Here is a 21771-nt window from a genome sequence, read left to right on the forward strand (position 1 = left end):
GGGTATCCAATCAAGCAGAGACGCTTCCGCTCGTTCGCTCAATACAATACCCACCCCAGCATATCCAGCTGAAGCGGCCTCTGCATCACCAGAGGTGCGCAGTCGGAACCTTCATAACCATTATCACGATTGTGTTTCCAGACTTTCCACCGAACGGCATGTGCACGCCCTTTTGGACGTAAGTGAAACTTTCTAAAAATATTATTGTTCAGCAGTTGCACACTTTTGGTGGTTAGCCGCCATGCCAACAAAAGCTGGAATACCGTCAGGTCGCCCATGCCTAGACAGGAGCGGTCGAGATGCTGAAGTTAGATGCCAACCACTGACTTTCCGGTCCGTAAGCTGGCGCTCTAATCACTGAGTTATCTTGAGCTCAAAAGATGCTAGTCTAGCGCCAAGCGTTCCGTGGAGTCGATATCCACTTGGATCTCGGTGTCGAGTTTGTAGGATTGGAAATCATCACCGAGGAGAAGGGTTCAACCCGTCAGAACGTTTAGCTGATCATAAACGTATATTAAAAAGACAGTGGCCCCGTAACAACCCTGAAGGTCCACTGTTGAGAACGAGGAAGAGGAAGAACTTATGCCAAACGTCGGGAAGTCTGGTGTAAGAGAAAACCTGCTATCCATAGCAGTACTGCCTTTTGAATGTACTTGAATGCCTCAAGTTTGTGCGGAAGTTGGATATTGGAAAGTGGATCGCAAATTAGAGAATGTGACACCAGAGATGGGTTCTTCATCCTTTACTTCGTTCAAGCTACATGATGTTCGTGACGATTGAGCGGTTCGGTATAAATCAGTGTTGCGTGTGGGATTTCAGGTTGTTGATAGTTAAGTGCTTCAACACGCGTTTCGCCACTGCACGGTATGCTGGTGACTCTGATGAGCATATAACTAGACTGTGCTACGTAGTCGCCGAACTTGAAAGTTGTAGTTGTAACCTCCTTCCAGCTAACGAGTGGAATCCATATGTGGAGGTGGTGTTGAAAACTTGCGGTTACTCACCGTTTAGTGGAATGTCTCTCGGTATCCCGAGGTGAGTCTCATCTGGCCCTGGAGCACTAAACGAAGTGAGTCTGATCAAGAAGTCGCAAACACTTGCCTCTATGGATTCCACATCCGAAACGGTCGTTCAGCTGTGGCAGCCTCTCGGTGCATAGCTGCCTTGTCACCCGAAGGAAGTATGAGGACTCAGATAGCACCTGTTTGCTCAAGCCCAGAGAGGAGCGGCCGAGACACCGGGATTAGGTTTGGATCACAGTTTTTTCCGTCAGTAAATTCACGCCTTAACTACTGAGCCATTTCAAACTTGGACGTGGGACAGGATGGACTGTTTTACGTATCACATATCTCGAAATCCGTAAACCGAGCTTAAGCATTGTAATCGTGGTCTGTCTGAACGACAGCTGGTACAGGGCTAGAAGAAGTTATCGGCGATCAAAATAAGGGCTACGGGTACCCACCCAGGCTATTTGGAGTGGGGGGATCGATATCTCCCTCCACCGATAGTCCGCAATTTACTCCAGAGAGGGAAACATGCTACCCTTTTTCGGCCCTACTTTTCCACGGTTACCAGAACTGACTGCCGCTGGGCTAATCACCACGATCCCTAGTAGCATAAACGTCATCCCCGCCTCAAACAAAGGTGAGCCATCTCACACCCTCAAAACCCTCAGTCTGCTTATAGCTAGGTCCTTGTTGCAACTTCTCCAAAGGCTGATGGGGACAACCTTCTTCCCGGCGGTTGAAGAACTGCAGTGGGTAAACCGGTGTTTAATGGAAGAGGCAAGTGTAATCCAAGTTCAAATCAGCTTCACTTATCAGCTACAAACCGTTTACCGTGGGCGTATTGGTCCCAGGTGTCATATTTTCGTTCGCCGGAAAGTAGGAGATCGTAGGATATATAACAGCCTTGAAGGCGACGGCATTCTGAGTTAGTTCGGAAACTGGATAGCTACGCGCTAAAGGCTTTGATGCACAAGCTCCACTGACTGCACGATGGGTCCATTTCCACCAGTGTCATTAATCATCGGTGAGTTGAGTCCCGGGGTCCTCATCCAGGAAGGTGGCGGTTTTCGACCCGAATAAGTTTACCGGTCAGTATTTTCGCACTTCGATGCCATGCCATATGCTGTTCACTCCTCTACCGCTTCCAATCAGCACAGGACTGGGTGGAAAGAGCTCTGCGAGCCAGAGGGTATTCTGGCTTGCGGAGTACATGCCATAGCTAGCGTAACCTATTAAGCGTGGGTAATTCATTCATCGCGGAAGAGTTCCTTCTTCCTGAGACCATCTGGCGTACTTCAGTATAGCTAACCCGATGTTCCCGCTAGACTCTGCCAATCCTTCGAAGACACTGATGGTCAAAGACTAACATCTTTATGTCCCCTGCGCGTAGAGGCCACGTCTCTGATCCACAAAGCAGTATGAGTGGCACTGTTGCACAGTAAACTCTGCCCTTCACAGAGAAACTGACGTCACGTCGGTACCATAGGTGTCGGAGGTTGGTAAAATCTACTCTGGCCTTCCTGATTCAGGAACTAATCTCATCTTCAGCCAGTCCACTGGGATATATACAACTGCCCAGGTAAACAAATTAATCTACCATATCGAGCGGCTGGTCTGCAAGCATGAGGTTTGCGTTTGACAACAACAGTCTTGTAGCAGCACTTTACACTTCGCAGGTGTGAAGCGCATGTCAAACCTTGCGGCAGAGTTCTTTAGGTCGTTTACTATGGTTTGCAGTTTCGGAGGATGTGAACCAAGGGGAGCAATATTGTCGGCATACTCAGTGTCTGTGAGGGAACCTCCGGGGGACATTCCGATTTTTGAGGTTTCGGAGGCAGAGGTTTCAAGCAGCACGTCGATATCAAAGTTTGAGAGTAAAGGTTAGAGAGGACAGTCTTGTCTTACACCACTAAACGTAGTGAACTTAGGCGAAAGCTTGCCCTACACAAGGATGTAAATTAGGAAGGGACGCCTTTGATTGCAAGATACCGCCAAAACTTCTCATGATCGACAGAACCCAAGGCAGATTTCAGGTCAAGGAAAACGACCAACGTGGGACATTTGAAGAAGTGGCGCTGTCCAGTAACTTGCCTTAAGATAAAGACATGGTCGATGCATAATCGGTGAGAGATTGATTCATACGAATGTCTTTCCGGATAATGGATAGACCCACGCAAAATGATACCAGAGAGTACCTTAGATGCTATGGATACCAGGCCGATTCAGCGATGGTTTTCTCATGACGTTCATGTGCCTCCTTTGAAAACTGCAAGGCGGTCGAGTATTCCGTCTTGTTCCAAATCTTCTGCAGCATGTATGTCAGACTATTTACCAGGACCTCGCCACCTTTGAATAGTATGGTGTACTGACCATCCGCGTCCGGTCCTTTGTCGCGCTTGAGGATTGATATTTCAGACTGGATTTCTGTTGTTGATGGCGGGCTGGTACCGATGCTAATTTCAGGCCTGCTGGGTTCTTCCAGCAGTTGTGTGTAAGGAAACCAGCTGAGCTGTCCTTTGAAGTGTTCAGCCCACCGCTCAAGTCTTTCTTCGCACATTGCTTCACTGGCATGTGTATTCTGACCGATTGATCAAATCAGCTAAAATAAGGCTCGGCTGTTTCGTGCAGTGAAAGCCTTGTCCATCTCTTGAGTCTTCTCAGTCCACCAACGTTCTGTCATTCTTCAGGTTCCTGATTTTCCGGTTTTTGAGAGGTCTGCGTGCGCGATCGCAATCGTTAGTTCCTGGCCGCAATAAGTTCTGCTGGTCTCGACTATGCCCAATATTCATTTGGTCGAGTCAGATGCCTTGGACAGACAGTTCTGAAAGCTGAGAGGATAGTTTCTTTAACTCGCGTTCCCTTCAGTCTCCAGACAAACTTCGTCATCCGCATTACTGTGAATTTCCAGTAGCTTTCTGGTCAGGTCAGGTCAGGTCAGCTCGGTACTCTTGATCTACTGAAATTTGTCGAAGTTGAGGTACAGAACTGTTCTACTTTGGCACGCGAAATACTGACAGTAAGCGAGGTACAATGGCATGATCAGAGTTAAGTTGCGTACCCTGGAAGACCGACAATCTGTACTTGAGACTCTCCTTCGGTAACTGATAGCCTCATGATCCAATGGAGTCCATGACTGTCTTGCAGTTGATGGCTTCCAAGTAACTTAATATGAGCGTTTGTGTTGGAGGTTTGTAATGGCAAGCGCAACTGATGCAGTCGCCCCCTCCCTTATCCGTACGCTGAGTATCGACTCCAAATCTACCACCTAACTGTGTTTTTGCATTACTTGACCATTTAACTTGGACATTAATATCACCTGCTAGGATTACTATATCCGTCCTTCTTGCAGTCGTAAGAGATCTTGTTAAGCCCTTCCTTTTCAATCTCAGAACTGCAGTCTGTCGGGGCCTGTCAATGCAACAAATAAACACTATTCATCGCATCACCCTGCATTGGTGTTAACTGAGTCAAACAACCACACAATGCAAAGACGCCTGTTTAGAGGGGACGGGGACGGTCAATCGCTGCGTGATCGGAGTTTGCGATTTTTAGGGCCGTCATTTTCTAATCCGTTCTTCCTCATGGGAAGGCAGCATCGCTACTTCCGTGACATTCTGGTCACCTGGGCGAAACGCCTGTCGAAGGGGACAGTACAACTTTACCTCTAGACTGCCCTGGAATCGTCCAGCTGTCACACTCTTGCGAGGCCTAGATGCAGGAACCACGAGGGCCAGGTTGCCCAAGCTCAGACGTGGGAAGTCGAGATGCAGAGATCAGGTTCAAAACACGGACCTTCCGCTCTAGCCATCTTGCCCCCACTGCCTTGTAATACGAATACTCTCAGTACGGGGAATCACTGTTCTTCATCAGTCTACGTATGTTTGAACTTTATGAAACTGAGTTCCGCTCGGTATAGTCCGGAGGATCATTGCAGCACGGGTGCTCGTACACCACGACAGGCTGACACCCTAAGGTTGGCAAATGTTTAGGTTTAGGTAAATGTAACCCTATTGAGCTAACGTCGGTTGTTGGTACGGTGACGTGAAGGACATAAAGTTCAATACAGAACAACACATTGAGACTTGGTGTCCGGATACACAGACACCATGGATGTCCGAAAATCCGGTCACGCACCACCAACTATCTGTTCCTGTAGGAAATGAACGTGTGCTGTGGATACCGAAAGTCAGCTAGATGTGGATTATTTTTATTTCAAGAAGGCTTCCGATAATTTTATTCACGAGTGTCATTTAGACAAGCTCAAGGCGTGTCGAATTGACTCGGCACCCCTAATTTAGGTGCATTGACAGGCATGTTCCACTCGCACTGAATTGAGCGCATGCACCCAAGCTGTGGACTTCTGTGTATAGCTTCCCCATCTAAGCTTCTCTATGTAAGGCCGCTCTTTAATTCTCGCGGTAATTATACCGACCAATACCTCCAGTGTGTGGTCATCCACCTCTATCTCCCCAGATCGTCAGCGAACAAAACTGTGGCAGCTATAACCACTGCTATCATCATTATCATCGACAGCATGACATCAGTGCTCAACACCGATGTTTCACTGCCGTACAACCATGATTTATTTGGAAGCCTTATTGTAAAGAAAAGAATAAAGGTGGATGGGGAAGGGACTTAGTGCTAGCTTACCACAATCATTCCGAGGTGCCTACACCTCCAGACATTCACTCAGACAATCTGGATAGAAACTGACAACAAGAACACCACTGACATCGGTTGGCAGCCATATCTTGCAATGTCTCCAACCAGGCGCAGTGGGGATCACGCGGTACCCATCCTCGAATGCGAGTAGCACCGATATAACCACTGTGCAATTTGTATGCGGTTTTTACCGCTGAAAAATTAGAATGATGACTGTATCATCACCATTTGCTTTCACGAATAACTGGCCTCACACTACTCGAGATGTGAATATGCCGCCGGCAGTAGTTTCTGATGACACAGGGCCAAAAGCAGTTTAAAACTCGTCTGGTCCTCCCAGTGACTATCGATCCTGCATGTAAGCAGCAACGTTTAGCTGTAACACCCTTTCAGTGCCTAACTGCCATGCCACCATAAGGAAGCACGAGGGATGAGATACTGCCAGGTCGCCCAAGCTTAAACAGTGAAAGTCGTGAGGCCAGAGGTCGGTTTCGAACCACGGACCTTCCGGTCAGTAAATTAGTGCTCTTACCACTGAGCTATCTCGCCCCACATCAAGAGATACTTTTCTCGTGAGGCTTTCTATGGAAAACGCCTGGTTGTGTAATATCCTCTGGTATAATGATAGTCACTGATACGAATCAGTGTTCCATCAGCCACCACATTTGACTTCATGTCTCCTGAGGTTCCCCGATTGCTGCTCTTCATCTATATCCGTCTCATCCCGGAGTATGGCCCACCTATTCCTTTTACTCAGTCCAAGGGAGAGAAGTGCTTATTCCATGACACTCACAAGAGAGGTGCATATTTTGTGCGTGGACTGTTCACATAAATGTCGTCTTCGGCGCTCCAATCTCTCTAACCTGAACCACTGGCGTCGTCGTGGAGTCTTTATAAATAGATGCCGGAAGCTTAGTTGAAGAGGTACGGTTTCTACAAAAAAGTTTGTGATAGGTTGGCAAAAGCTGAGGAGAAAGATTCCACTTTGTCGCCCATAGTGGTCAGTCCATAAAATGCCCTCCCAAATGCAGTATTGCCGGTTCATTTCGAAGGAAACCATTGAAGAATGTGGTGGGCAAGTTTTATCAGGTGGTTTCGTACACGGTGCCTTATCACCGGGTCTCACTCGCAGCCGGTCTCTTGGGTTGGTGGCAAAACGTTCGCAGGCTCGACGAATAGATCATCTGACCAACAAACAAATCAATCATTTTAGTCCAACCTTATCACATCATTGTCAAAAACCAATATACGAGTGTCGCCGTTTTTAATAATGATGTCTTCTCAAGTTTTGCAGCGTAATCCTACTAAAATATTAGAGGACTGACGTTTGCTATCCATTTAAACGGAGCTGCAGTATTTCAGTTGAGTTTAAAGAAAGTGAACTTTGTAAAGGATTAAGCTTTTTGAACTTGTAATGAACATCAAATTCTTCATTCCTGAGTTTGTAACAGGATTTCACTCGAAACTCTGATTTGATGAACAAGGTCATCCAAATTCGTTTAGTGGAAGAGTTTGTGGCAAGAAGCACATCTCTAGAGATGTTGGTTGTTGCGTCTGGCAGATAAGTGCTCGTTTCTCCTCTTGATGTCCAATTTTATTTAGATCGAACCCGAAAATATCGTGTTTTCTTCATGCCTTTTAGCTCTTTCAGATGTGGCAGCAGGGATGTTTTGATACCTCAGATTGTGAACTCATGTTGACTGAAATGTAGTATCACTGAGTAGGTGTTGTCGTTCAAGGAATGGATGGTTAATGCAGGCAGTAACTCGTCAAATTCGCGTGTGGTGTTTTGTCTGCGGTTCGATACATGTACCAATGGATGGGAGTTGGCATCTTCGAGTGTGTTAAAAACTGTAGTTTCAGCATGTTAACACAGAATTATATAGCATAATGTTCTTTAAAGAGATGTGAACATATTTCTCAGCACAACTTAGGAAAAAGCGCAGTCTTACCATTAGGTGGCTTCCTGCGTCCTGCGGTTTCTTTCAAGTAGTTTAAGATAGTCTCCAACGTTTCCATATCCGAGGATTCACAGTTTAGAGTCGCCGTGAGAACTGTCGCGATGCTACAAACATTTATTTAGTAATTAGTATTGAGTTGGGATGGTCCAGTTCATCGATTCTACCGTAGTTACTTACAAAACACGGTCATTCGAGTTTGTAACAAGCACAATAGTCAGGGTGCGTGTGAAAAAAAACAGGTATTTAAGAGAAGCTGATGGAACTGTTTCAGTGATCCAAGCTGATACATTGAACTCTCAGTTTATCCAAACAGCCAATGCCAGGCCAAGGTAGACTTGGTCAAGTAAACCACATATCAATCCATGTGCGCGCAACGATCGCGAAATTCCACACTGATAATATCACCTTGACCAAATTGCTCAGTCCAACGAAAAAACCAGCGGCCAGTTAGAGGGAGTGTTTTTTGATAGTTGTGCCAACTGACTGGAGGAGATAGTTACGCACCATAAAATCTGTCCAATTTCTGTTTGTCACCAACACAAACCCTGCTTTGTCATGTACAGTATGTAATAGAATGCATCAGATACGTGAGACGATTAGTACATGGTTGAAGTCAGTAGGTTTATCTGCACGCTTGCACATCCGCGGACGTGTGTGCATGCCGCACTCCGATTCAGATCACTGTGCGGCTGACCAGAATTCAGAGTGAGTTTACTCAGTTTGGAGCCTATATTGGCTGACCAATGCGCCACCTTGTTGTGTAACGGAATCTGGGTTTAGGAGCATTCCGTGGACAATGTCCTCTATGTGATGGAGAAACCCAGGGACCAACAGTCAGGCAACCCTATGGTGGATGAAATAAAGAACGACAAGGAGCCGCAAACTTATTCCAAGTCCACAGAATAAGTCCAGAGTGTTGACCTCAGACAATGGAATTTCACGGATGAAACTAAGTGTTTAGGCCCCCGGTAGCATCCAGCACTTAAGGTTTATTATGAAAGAACTATATTCTCAAGAGAACTTAGACCAAGAAAGGAAACTCTAGGAGATCTAACTCACCCATCAAAGTCAGCCATTTGGCTCGAAGGTCATTTGGTCGACCCCTTCCCAAATGGATACCTCTCCCTGGGAGATACTACTAATCAACGGGTTTTCTTTACTGGGGACCACTTTGTAGTAGGTTGATGAGCATTAATCCGTGTTTACCATTTTCCTTTGTTTGCACTTTCAGATAACGTCACGGCCTGTCGTGTATTCGCCCCCTCCGAGATGCACGTCTTCTTTGTGACCTTATTTGATGGCAACTAAGTCACATTGTTCTCCACAGGATTCGTCCGATCCAGGATATCAGAACTGGTTGGTGGGCCGGAAGCAAACTCCCCACCAATATGGTACTTCATTAGAACCTCGTATTCAGATCCCACCTGGACTTAATATGTCGAGTCGTCGTGGGCCGGAGGTGGAACTCTATGATGTGGCCGGTGCTCATCTGCTAGCCCCAATACAGGACTCCTCAGACGTTGCTGTTGAGTCTAATTCTGTTGCCGATAGTCGTTATTCCCGTGGACTGTGGTTTAGTTCTTGTTGGCCCACACCCAGTCAGGCAGGACGAACAACACGCTCTAGTTTCTGCAACACACCGGTCGTCCTAACCAACAAGAGCACAACTGTCCCATCGCCCGTACCGTATACACTGGGACGTCTTCCAACAAAAGCCGCACACGGTAATGGCAATTGTAATGGTATTCGAACTTCCTTGTGTCTAGCGGCTAACTTCAACCCGCTCAAGCGGTTTTCTGGAGTACGGTCTACCACCAGGAAAGACGAGGACTCTCCAACTGAGTGTTCACCACCAGTACTATGTGGTATCCCCATTGCGGGCTGCGCTCGTGTTCCGCGTGCTGAGGGGCATCGCCTAACTAGCGATCAGAATAAATACTACAAATACGGATTTGTTCTTGTGTACCGCAGGTCCGAGATTTCAACATTCCTCCTGCTGCAGTTACTTATTTCCATTGCTCAGAGCATTTTTGTTGTAACCAATGCCACCTACAATACAACAGACAGTCCTCTTCGATCGCATTCTACTGGAGGTTTTCTACATCTGCACCTATCCCATTCCGATTGGGGACGTCTGGTTCTTTTATTATGCTCGTCTGTGCTTTCACTTACCGGGCTGTTAAGTGCTAACTGGGATTGGATCGCAACTCGATCGACGGACGACCAAGATGCGGGACAAAAGGACACTCCTAGAGCAGGGGACAGAAATGTCGCCAATCTGTTGATCGTTCAACTGTTTCGTCGCCGGTTACGCTGTGCACATGTTTTCGCTTATCTTGCTTGCATGTTATTGGGTGTTGCGATGCTCCCGTGGCTGCAACTTTTTCGGCTGATGCAAGTGCTTCCTACCTCACATCGTCCTGGAATACCTGCTGTCTTTTCTTTGGACAATTGTAGTGACGCGTTCAAAACAAGTAAGCTGTTGGTTTCTTATAAGTTTAATCAAACGTCCTCTATAATATACTTCTCTCGATTAGACACAGACGGAGGTGTAGAAACTGTGTAAGAGACTTTATTCCACGAAATGAAAATGTCTAAAGTGAGCACCTATTATTTTTCGGAATACCAGATGCCTTAAATCGTTTGCCAGAACCAAACTGGCTCCATTATATCTTAATATGTCGCCCGCTGCATAGCCACCAAAAAACCGCTGATTGCAATCCCTATCTAACTTGCCACACCAAACCAAAATGTGCGTTGTTGGTGCTTTTCGTTTTTGCTCGATACCTTCCATCTAATTTATTACAGAGTTGGCCAAGTATGGGATATGTGGAATTCGCATTTACATCACTCGTCCGAATCACCTTGAACTGTTCCTTTCCTGGCACAAATATTCTGCTCTAAAAAAATCAGTTCTTCGCCCATATGTTCCTGATAATTTGCCTCAAACCCTCTGTACTTCACTCAGCAGTTATGCAAGGTTAAAATACCGGAAGTCACACAGTAGATTTATTAGATGAAACAGTCCTGTCTCACCCCGCGAGGATGGCTTTTTTAAGGAGAAATGATTCATACCACTGAACCTTCTCCGTCTCTTTCGGGTTCATTTCGGAGCTGGCACAATAGGCTTACTTTAAATGAGTATCCAAATGGTATTTTGAATGGCGGTTTCCGGCAGAATCCTCCCCAGCTCTCGATCGATTTGCTTGCGATTTTCGTATCATTTCCGAGGCATTGTCGATGAACTACCCGGGCTTCCACACTCCAATATGCACTTTGATCACTGGTAACTAAGACGTAAAACTATCAGTAATAACGTCTGTCAGGCGATAATGTGTGGCCGTGTGAATCATTAGTCCGGAACAACTCACCTCTTGTTTATTATTTTCGCCTGTGAAAACCCAGCTTAACGATTTAGTACTCGTTGTTCAAGGTTCAAAACGTCTGTGTAATCGTCCACCTGTAGCCATAGCCTCAATTAATGTTATGCATTCACTTAGCTTAAAAAAACTATCGTACACGTTTCTCCGTTGCGCACAAAGGAGGTCAACAACTGTGTTTTTAGTCCCTATAAACACTCTAAAATCACCTTCAAAGCCTCAATATGGAAAAAGAAGAATGAAAAAGGAAGCTATCTGGTACTAACATACTGCAATCATTCCGAGGTTTCTACACCTCCGCACAACCAATCGGAAGATTTGGACAGAAGCTGACGCCATAAACCCCTGAGGCATTGGTTGGGCACCGTGCTTTGTGACGTCTCTACTCAGACACATGAAGGTGCTCCATTCCAACATCACCCAAACTTTTCGCAATCTCTTTCAGACCCTTATGCCAATTCACACGCTGTTCACTCCGTTGTTTTTGGCATTTTGGAAGGGTTACGTTGAATAACGACCGTCTCGTTGGATGATGATTCGGCATGCGTAGCATGCGGCATAGCAACCGCAGTTGATGGCGCTAGATATTTTCGACGATTGAAGTCACCGTTGCACGATCAAACAACCGGAATCAGATTGTTAACGATTACGTTCTTTTCACACAGGTTTATAGCTCATTGTAATGCTTACGCGACTCGGGGAGTCGTTTTAACTCTACTTGCATGACTCCTTTTTCGGTACACATTCTTTACACATCGAGAACCATCTTACTATTAGTCTGGTGGCCTCGAAATGCGTGGCTCATTTTGATTGGAATGATTTTGTTACGTAAATCAAAGATGCTATCGCGCGATGCGGTTCATCCGTAAAACCAAATGGTCGGATTGTTAAGATACCGGTCGTCTGCTGCGTGGTTCTACGAGAACAATGCCGGGAAACTCCACCGTGTTTCAGTTTACGATGATCTTTTTACTTAGGAGCTTTTACCGTTGGTGTCATACGAAATGGTGTTCGTTCTTATGCAGATGGGACCCGTAAAATGCGTTTCTACCTTATCGGTCCCTGTCATTTGATGGCTGCTTTTTCTGAGGTTCTCATTAATTTAAACATTGGCACTCTAAATCTATTTTTTCGCAAGACATGCGGAAGGTAAACTTTGAGGGTTCCTGACATTTCAGGGGGCGAGATGGCCCAAGTGGTTAGAGCGCGAACTTAATGATCGGAAGGTCCGTGGTTCGAACCCGACCTCCGCCTTTCGACGTCCCCTGTCTAGGCTTGGGCAACCTGGCAGTATCCCAGCCCTCGTGCAACCTTCGGGTGACATGGCAGCTAGGCACCGAAAGGATGTTACAGCTGAACAATTATGCAGCTGAGGGATGCGTGGAGACTTGTGATAATGGGTGAGTATGTGGAAACAGCACAATCCGTTTCCACTTCATCAGAGCCAACGGTCGTTTGATAACCATTTCTAAACAACAACTCAGTGATCTTAGCTTTCATTTTGTTGTAGCAGTCAAAAGATTTGTGTAAATGGATGTCGGCGAAAATGTGTATAGCTGACCTTCGATCCAGCCGATCTAATTCACGTTTGGAATTTGACGTGGCTGAAACATGTGAAACATATCCCATATATACTTGTAAAGCAGAAATCGATCAATTTGGCTAGTCTGACGTTTTCAAAATACTACATTTCTCGTTGTCTGGATATAAATAGATCAAGAACACGGTGATGGCGGAAATGCGGCAAAAACAAAATCAGCTATACATTTTCTCAAAGTCAGTAGTTTTGTCAGGTTAACCATCTTTCGGCTTTTCGTTCCACATGGATAGACTCTTGCTCACGTTTCAGTACACAGTTGGTTTGCGTAAGTAATGTGAGTACAATAGGGGCTTTCTGTCAAGCTTTGCTTTGCTCCGCTTCACTTCTGAGGACCAATGAAATGAGGAGTCAACGATAGGCCTTGAGGACAACGGTGGTTTGTTAGGATTGATAGCTCATATCCGTTCAACGCGGATCAGCTCGATCGTGTTACTGGGTCACTGTTGGGATGGTTAAAACTGCACTGTTTGTTTGCCAATTGGAAGGTGGTTTGAAAAGGGCGAGATGGCTCAACGAATTTACTGTCCGGAAGGTCCATGGTTCGAACCAACCTTTGCCTCTCGACTTCCCCCGTGTAGGCTTGATTAACCTGGCGGTATCGCAGCCCTCGTGCTTCTTTCGGGTGGCATGACAGCTAGGCACCGAAAGGGTGTCAAAGGCGAACGATTATCATTATTATTATGGTTGAAAATGGCCCGATATTCTTCAAACTAGGTTGGTTGGATGTCGCCATCGAGATAGTCCTAGTATGATAATGTGACTGTGTATCCGGGTAATTGCTTCTTGTGTTTCTAGAGTATGTTAACTCTCTTCCATCCTACTACTTCGTCTATCTCGTGCTCAGTTGGCTTTGTTTCGCAGCCTCTATCGATCTCGGTTCCACCGCTGCTAAGCCAGCCTGTGGGCTTTCCGTTTACACATTTGGTTATATTGTGTTCTTGTTCAACTACACGTTCATATACCATTAGTAGGTGTTGCCGACATCCACACAGCTTACGAAAAATGGCATACCGACCGATGTGTGACTCATTTTCTTGTCCCCGTCGAATTTCTTTAACGTGACTCGACAGGTCATCTACCCCGTGTGGCGTATTTGTGTCTGTGTTGCGCGTACATCGAGCTCTGTGTGGCTGTATTTTCTGAGGTAATCACCGGGGAGGTCATTTTGCCGCACAGTTCCGACAGTGTGCGGCCGTCCATTCCGCTGACAGTAAGTTGCTGGGCGCTCTAGTCTGATGCAATCACGTCGGCCAACGCACCAAACATTGCACACAACTACCGTTCAGTTTGTTACGTCCATGCTGGTCTTATCCTAATGGAACACTTGGAAAAGCCCTGTTTGTTCGCAAAGTGATATTCCCCTCTCCACAGCGAAATTGGTGACTGGACCCTCCTGGCGACTGATACATCTTTGAAGGGATTGTAAGGGGTTATCACTGAAGAAGAAAGCTGTTTTTGGTCTTTCTTATGTTGACTTTGTAGGTTCACTTATCATGAGGGCAATTTTGAGGGTACCGGGAAACTACTTGCTCTGTGTACCAGTTAGATGCCATCATTCCGTTTCATAAGTAAAGTAAAATTTCGCCAAAACTTACTACTTAAGGCTCATTTTCGTACGGCAGTGAAGCATCGGTATTGAACACTGATCTCATGTTGTCGATGATGATAACGACGATGATGTGCGTACCTTGTGGGAAATAGGTGGATTTCATCGATCGACACATGTGTTAAACCTGACCACTATATTTTAGCGAAAATATGAATAACAGTTCTGAAGGAATATCTGGAGTCATTGTTCCTGACTAACCTCGACGAATTCAATACAGTCGGTGTCTATATGGACATATACCTACTTATCATATTGACACAGGTCGCTTTGGGTTATCTGTTCCCTTCGCTTAGACTCCATCTGGTGGGCACAGTAAAAGCATCGATTCCACTGGCACCTCCGCCTCATATTACTGAAGCGAAAACTGACTCTGATGATGGGTGAACACTACTTATAAGGTCGCTAGAAACTCCCGATATTTCCCATGACGACCTCATGAGTAGTGTGTTCTGCCAAGAAAATATGCTGTGATTTCCCGAATATCGCGCCAACGGTGCAGCATATTCAGCTGAATATCGTAAATGTGTCGAGTCTTAGTTGACACGAAATTGGTTTGTAGATAAGTGGTTTTAGCCCGATTCTAATCCTGTTTTTCTGGGATCATCTCGGACTAACCTAGCTGTCGGCAGTATATCGGAATACTGCTCGCTCGGGTGCGTTTGTTGATTGTTAGTTAGATGTTATTGTGTGTGTGCAGCTAATTAGGATTGTGTTGTTACTGATACAATGAAGTAAACCATTATCGAGGAGCAACAAGTTCAATACCTGTGAATGCATGTTTCTGAATGCGAGTTGTTCATCAGCTTAGTTGCGGTCGGGGGGCGAGACGGCCCAAGTGGTTAGAGCGCGAATTTAGTGACCGGAATGTCCGTGGTTCGAACTCAACCTCAACTTCATGTTTCACTTTAACCCAAATCGCACGAAATTAGCGAACTACACTCTGTTGCCTACCAATTCGGTTTTCACGGGACGCCAAACTAAATCCCAGCTAACTCTCTCGTTTGTGATGTTCTCCAAATGCGATTCATTTCTGTCTCCCGTTAAAACCAAAGTGGCATGCAAGTGACAGTATTTCGCTGCCGTACATGTTATTTTTCCTCTTGACGAAACCCCTGCCCCCAGGAGGCAAAACTGATAATGCAACTACTGAGTTGTGTTTTCTAGATTTGCTCGAATCTAGACCATCATATAGTGCTTGTTTCTAGGGATGATATCCCCTTTCTCACCTTGATATTACTGTAATAATGAGAAAACAACTATGTACCTGGGCTTGTGGTCTCACCTTCTGCGTTAGCATCACCAGTGCCGTTTCGCGGAGCTAGATACCAGTCTGTTGTTGACAAAGACATGCGCCTTATCGGATGTTGCTTTGTCACTGGCGTTGTCTGGGATTTTCATCCGATTGGACAACTCCATAGGTCTAGTGTGCGTTACCAATAGCAATGCCCGTCTCACATCGGATGAGTCATCTCATCGCTGTGAGCGGGAATGAATTCCTTGGTCGGTGTTGATGATGTAAACATATTGTTGTCGCTGTCTGGTTTAGGTATGCACCCTATGGGTTGTCGCATTTTTCCCGGTCATGTTTTTGCCACCATCGTCATTTTTCTAGCAATCAGAACATCTGCATTCCAGATTATCGATAATGTGAAACACTAATAACGAATCCCTCTGAAGAGTGTTTTATACTAACTGCCCACATCAGTCTACTCATCCGTAGTTTCAGGTAAATCTGTCAAAAATGATTCTTTTACGAAGAACGCCCATGGAAGTCACTCACGGAATTCCTTAGAATTTGTGCCTTCTGACGTGAAATTTTGTAAGGTCGCCGTCTCAACTGGTCCCAGTACTCTAAGTTTGGAAAGAATTATCCTCAACTACGGCTCTGTTTGGCCATCAAAAACGTTTTTGGGGAAATGCACTTTTTTACCACAGAGTGCCAATGATGTGAATTTGTGATATAACTATTTCTAGCGCTTCAAATGCATGCAACTCACGGAAGCGTCTATCTTTCTGTACCCATCAGTCGCCGCACCTGTCTAGTCATCCTCATTTCTTGTTCAAAGTGCTCGGGATGCAGCGAACCTTGGGATTCGTGTAAAACAGAGTCGTTTTCATAGAGTTTGTGTTTTTTATCTTTCTGGTGCCATCTGGCTCCTTGCCGCAGTGGTTGTTCGTCGCTCTTCGTAACCAAATTTCCGAATAAGTGTTCTACTCTCCGTTGTGTTAGTTCTGTGTTGCCTCCAGGTAGGTGAATGAATTACGAAATGAATTCGCGAAATACATTCATTTACAAACTGGTCGACAAGTTTCCAGCCACCTTATGAGTAATGTGTTACGTCAAGTACATGTCTTCATATTTTTTCATACGTCGGTATGCACCTAGATCGATGAATAAATCAATCAGTTTCTCTTGCCTTGTGATTCCCATCCCATCTGCATTCTCACTTTCTCACTTCAGGGCTTTACAGATAATTAAGTAGACCCTATGGTTGTACGGCACTGAAGCCTCGGGGTGCCAGCACTGGTTTTACTGTCTCTGAGGATGACGTTGTGGATGCCTTGTGAATCCTCGAACAACGCAGAAGCGGTGATGGCTTTCGCTCATTTTAGGGTCAATGGTATGTATGTTGAGAGATCGGTCGCCTTATCCCTCAATTCTCATTGTGTCCTGTTGATCTGAGGGTTACACGGCTGCCAACCACACTTGTGTAACTGGTAGGTTCGTCTTATCAGTTCATATTTGTTGATTTTCTGATTAGGCCGTCGAACCACCCATAAGTGATTACATCGTTCCTCAGCCATCTTGATGGTTCGCGTTTGGATATTGACTAGATGTTCTTAGTCGGGAGCTTAGGTCTTTGATCTTCTGTTCAACGAGCGTTGGTAATCTGTCCAACTTCGAGCGTTTCGCCTCGAATGGGCCGGATCCTTCGTCAGAATTGATGACTAGTCAGGATAAGCATACCGACCATTTACGAGTAGTGAGGCCGAGAGTTGTTTGACTAAAGCTTAGCACATTTAGAGGTAGATTATTTATCGAATACCCTGTAAGTCGGGTTGATAACCGCAAGTTTGCCAGACGGAAACCCTGAAACTCGACTCATTAATGATCAAGGACACTGGAAGTCTTGACCCAATCGCGAAGTCAGTCATGCCTCCGCATCAAAGTCATCGTCTTCACTGTGTAGCTGCCCAGTTTCTCGTTTCCTCAGATAGTTGGAATTACTTAAAATCACTAAACGTTTGTGCTGCCACCTTTGATGCTCGGCTGTATCTCTTCCGCACTCCCACTTTTCTGTGACCGAAACTGTATGAGTTGGAACGAGCTTGTCCTTAATGCATGACTTGTAGCTGTTAAACTGGGGTCAACTGAAATACTCTGTGAGCGTCATCGATACACTGGTTAAATATTTGTGAGTAGTCCATCCGTCTGAAAATTCACATCTGCTCGTGTAGATCCTGCAAGTTTCGTCGCGGTTCTCATAGCACCAACTACTCATCCGTCCATCGGGCCAAGTTACCTTCCTCCATCCCCCTTTCAGATATCTCCAGCATCGTTTTCGGTCCTGTTTCGACTCCCAGGACCTTGCATTTCCCAAACTGGCTTCTGCAACATTATGCTATAGCAGATCCTAATGACAACTTGTGGGTTATAATATGGATCATCGTTGCCCTACAAGGTCTGTTCGATCGCGATGGTTTGTGGTCCAGATACTGGCGTTACGCACTGACGGTCCTCTTGTCTATCGGGCACTTTGTCCTCACCAGCGTTTTTGGTGTCCTTCTGATTGGTCATGACTCGGGTCTGTCGTCATCTACAAACATCAGTCAACCTTGTTCTTTATGGACTCGGGCAGCTTATCTCGTCACGGGAACCCGCTGGTGGGACGAACTAAATGGCATTCTGTTTCGGACGGTTAGTTACTTCTTCGGTGCACGTCATCTTTTTCCTCTCACCACTTCCACAGCCGTTGCGTATTCTAAGATGTACGACTCCAACGATGCATCTGAAGTTGCTTGTAGTGTTCGGTGCCATTTTAAAAGTGTTTTCCCAATCTAGTTGCCACTTACGGTTGAAGGAGTACTGGGCCAGTTTGAATGTCTTCGCGACTATTAGGTCAACTCTTGGTCGTTCCCTCATTTGAGAGAATTTGGCCAAAAGATAACTCGAAATGTGGTCTCTTATGCCGTGAGAATGATGAATCTTACAGTAAGGAAATGACTTCTCGGCTTATCTTCATTCTTTACACGTCATTGCCCCCCCACCCCCTACTTCTTCATTTCACCTTTTAGTATTTAAACGTTTAGAATACGTTGGACGAACAGAAACTTCAATCTTTTCTGCCCTGTCCACGATTTGTCATAGTGTCCCTGGTTGGGTCAGTGATTTCATTCTTTGTCAGACCATTATCACGGTAGAATCTCCAAACTGTTTAACTTGGGATTGTCCTCACCGCCAAAAATGTTTCCTCATCGACAGTATCAGGAAACGTCCAGTTCCGCCCAACTGACTCGGTGCTTAGAGTGCACTTCTAGAGGAACGGTCATTTCCAGAACCATAGACTTTTGTACATTGCATTGGTATTGAAAAACGCTAGATTTTTTCGATTGTTTTTCAGAAATATCCAACTTTCCCCACTCAGTCCATCGATAAGCATACGTTTTCGGTAGGGTTATTCGTTGATCAACCATCCAACTTCTCTAATCTGAGGATAGAATTTGCTCTTCGTCTGAGCTGAATCGACTGTCCTCCACTAAGCAAATGTCTTGCGCACAAAGACGCTGTTGATTCCACACTAGAGAGGATAAAATGCCTTTATAACTCGCACTCACCTTGTCCCCACGAATTCGAAGGCGTACTTTCATCCTGTTCACTAAATCAGATATTACGATCCACAAAAACCCAACTTTCCTTACTAAAACGTTAGTAATAGTTATTTCATTAATACTTACTCTTCATATCTGATTCCCATCCACTGTTCCATCATTTCCGCATTGTGTACGGTATGTTTCCCGCAAAAGGAAGAACCCAAATCTTGGACTGTCGCTGACTCTCAAGTTGTTTATTTCACCGCATCTCGTAAAACATCGGTTCATGCGGACAGAACCAGCATTAACGGCACTAGGGTCCCTTCCCCTCGCCTCCCGGTGTGACCTAGGAGTGTGCATGAGCGACTGAATGTCAACCATTTTCTTATCTAACTGTCAGCTGCAATCTGTTATATTATTCCCCGACCGGATTAGCTGTTAGTAATCAGGTCTGATGGGACTCTATCCAAGACAGCACACATTCGCCTTCGTGACATTTCCGCTGTCCGTTCTTTGACCACCCTTATTGTCCGTTTGGCGATCGGCCAACTTGTTCCCTAGTGGCATTTTAGGGGTCTGCCCACTGCACACACACACATACACACACGTTGCCTCCTTCCCCGCAATGACTGTCACCTCATTAGTCCACCGCGATGTGTACATCCTCGAGTCCCAGGATCACTGCCTTTACAAGGCTCTACCATCCCTGTTCACGTTTGCTCTTGAGATCTTCCAGCTGATAACCTCTCTTTGACTAGACAATCGGTAGATTTTTTTTATTGGACAACGTTTCGCTTTTGACACAAAAGCTTCATCAGGCGGAGTCAAAAGCGAAACGTAGCCCAGTAAAAAAAACTACCGATTGTTTATCAAGCCCTTTTGAAACGATGACTTCTCAATCGGTACCAAACTTTTTCCAGTTCTCTTTGACTAGTTTTAGAAATGAAATTGATGAGTAAACTGCCAGTGTTGGTGCACTACAAATCAATCCCCTTTTTCTCACACCATCTCATGTAGAACGCGTCCGTGCTGATCGCCTTGATTGCAGCCCACTTTATCGGTCGTCTCGTGGCCACCATGACCTCTGCTCAGCGATACCACCTGTTTCTGACAGCCGGATGTACGCAAGCAAAGCTACACCGCCTGGATCTGACTGAAAATAAACTAGTAAGTCAGGCTATCCTTTTCGTTACGTGACCTTTGTTTTTTTCCGCATATTTTTGGTTGCGGTACCCTTTGCTAAGACGGAGGAGCACTGGGATCGTTGTTTTTCTTCTTTGAAGCCTCCGTACTCATACGCTAACCTTCGGGCGTGAATTCTGAAATTTTTATCATTCCTCCAGACGTCGTCCCTCTTCGAAAGATTACGGTGAAGAACCCTGTATTGACATGTCGCACTGGCTATTGAAATTCCCCAAGAATCTCAACTGCTGCGATGAACCATATTCAGCTACCCCCCCCCATTAAAAGAGGTTACTATTGTAGCAAACGCACAACGGCATCCTGCGTTGTCCCCGACCTAGTTCGCTACTACGGAAACAGAATTCGCTATCTCTGGGAAGACCGGCTACCTTCTTCCTCAGTGGTGGCACCGGCTCATACACACTTCAGTATCGTCGGAAAATACATTTACGTAAACAATGGGGCCCGGGAACTCACAGCTGGGTTATGCTGCCCGGCGGGTTGCCAATCGATCAGCCACACCAAGTAGGCGCAACTGCGAACAACAGCCTGACATCGGAGCCGAATTGGCAAAATTCCTTTGGCGAATACCGTTTCCATTGCTTATCCAGAAACCAGTCTAGCTAGGCGCATCGTACATGTTGTTCTTTCTACCAGCAGACCAGTGTCGTTCCCCTGAAGATATTTCGAATGTACAGTACATATTTCCATCCACAATAACCCTCTGAGAGAAGCAATTCCTCTGGAGAAACCAGAGAAGCGTCCGCGCCGCCCGCGGACTGATCTGCAGCTCCACTTCGACTGGAGACCATATCCCCTTTTTCCTTGGTGATCCCGCTTACCTAATAATAGTGCACAGCTTTTTCACCCTGTTAGAGAATCAACAACAGTGCGTATTCCATCGATTCGAACTGGAATTCGAGTCATCGGTTGAAATTGAATTTCTTCTCACTTGGCAATAATGCACATCCGGGTGAACAGCTGACATCCCTGCTGGTCCTACGCACCAATATTGATTTAATCTTCACATGACGTTTTCCAGTTTATTCACCGTTTCCCGCGGCTATACGGAAAAATGTAAGACATGCCTATCGGAATGATCCCCCTTTGTCCCACTGATTTCCCATGGAAATATTGTTTCGTCATTGGGTGGTTTGTTCTTCGTTCTTTGTGTCTCACCAAGAACGGCGTAATAAACTGTCCCTGCCTTTTCCCTTGTCCCAAAGCTGTCTCTTTCCCGTCCGTGGGAAGTTTGTTAATATGATTCTTGTTCACCCTCCCCCCAGCCAGGAAATCGGGATTGACCAAATCATTTCATTTGTGCTTCCAAAATTGAGGACTTACTTCCCGTTCAGGTAAAATCCTTGGCGCCATCAAGTGGGCGGGTGGAAGTAAAGGTGCTGTTCGACCGTCACTCATTCCCATCTTGATAAGTGGTTCTTTGTCTCCTCACTAGGTTTACCTTACATTCTACCTACCCATTCGAGGGAACTAAGCCCCATCTTTTCATTTAAGCCATTTTAAGATCCCTCCAAAGGAGATAAAATCATCTTGTATA

General features: G+C 45.7%; 2 protein-coding genes across 2 annotated transcripts in view; one reads left to right on the top strand and one right to left on the bottom strand.

Moving 5' to 3' along the window:
• Nucleotides 1–3960: 3960 nt before the first annotated feature.
• On the bottom strand, nucleotides 3961–11364 carry T265_11519 (hypothetical protein; the record flags this gene model as incomplete). The annotated part of the gene is made up of 5 exons (XM_009178197.1): nucleotides 3961–4169; nucleotides 4246–4415; nucleotides 5697–5862; nucleotides 9271–9549; nucleotides 11277–11364. 5 exons carry the CDS (start codon nucleotides 11362–11364, stop codon nucleotides 3961–3963), a joined length of 912 nt encoding a protein of 303 aa, XP_009176461.1.
• T265_11520 (hypothetical protein) overlaps nucleotides 8928–21771 on the top strand; it is a gene marked incomplete at both ends in the record, with an annotated part of 79199 nt that continues 66355 nt past the window's right edge. Inside the window, 3 exons of the mRNA XM_009178198.1 lie at nucleotides 8928–10104; nucleotides 17765–18138; nucleotides 20049–20198. Coding sequence (XP_009176462.1) covers nucleotides 8928–10104; nucleotides 17765–18138; nucleotides 20049–20198 — 1701 coding nt within the window. The remainder of the gene's footprint in view (nucleotides 10105–17764; nucleotides 18139–20048; nucleotides 20199–21771) is intronic.

This window comes from Opisthorchis viverrini, assembly GCF_000715545.1.
Source record: "Opisthorchis viverrini unplaced genomic scaffold opera_v5_515, whole genome shotgun sequence".
Classification (NCBI taxonomy): Eukaryota; Metazoa; Platyhelminthes; class Trematoda; order Opisthorchiida; family Opisthorchiidae; genus Opisthorchis; species Opisthorchis viverrini.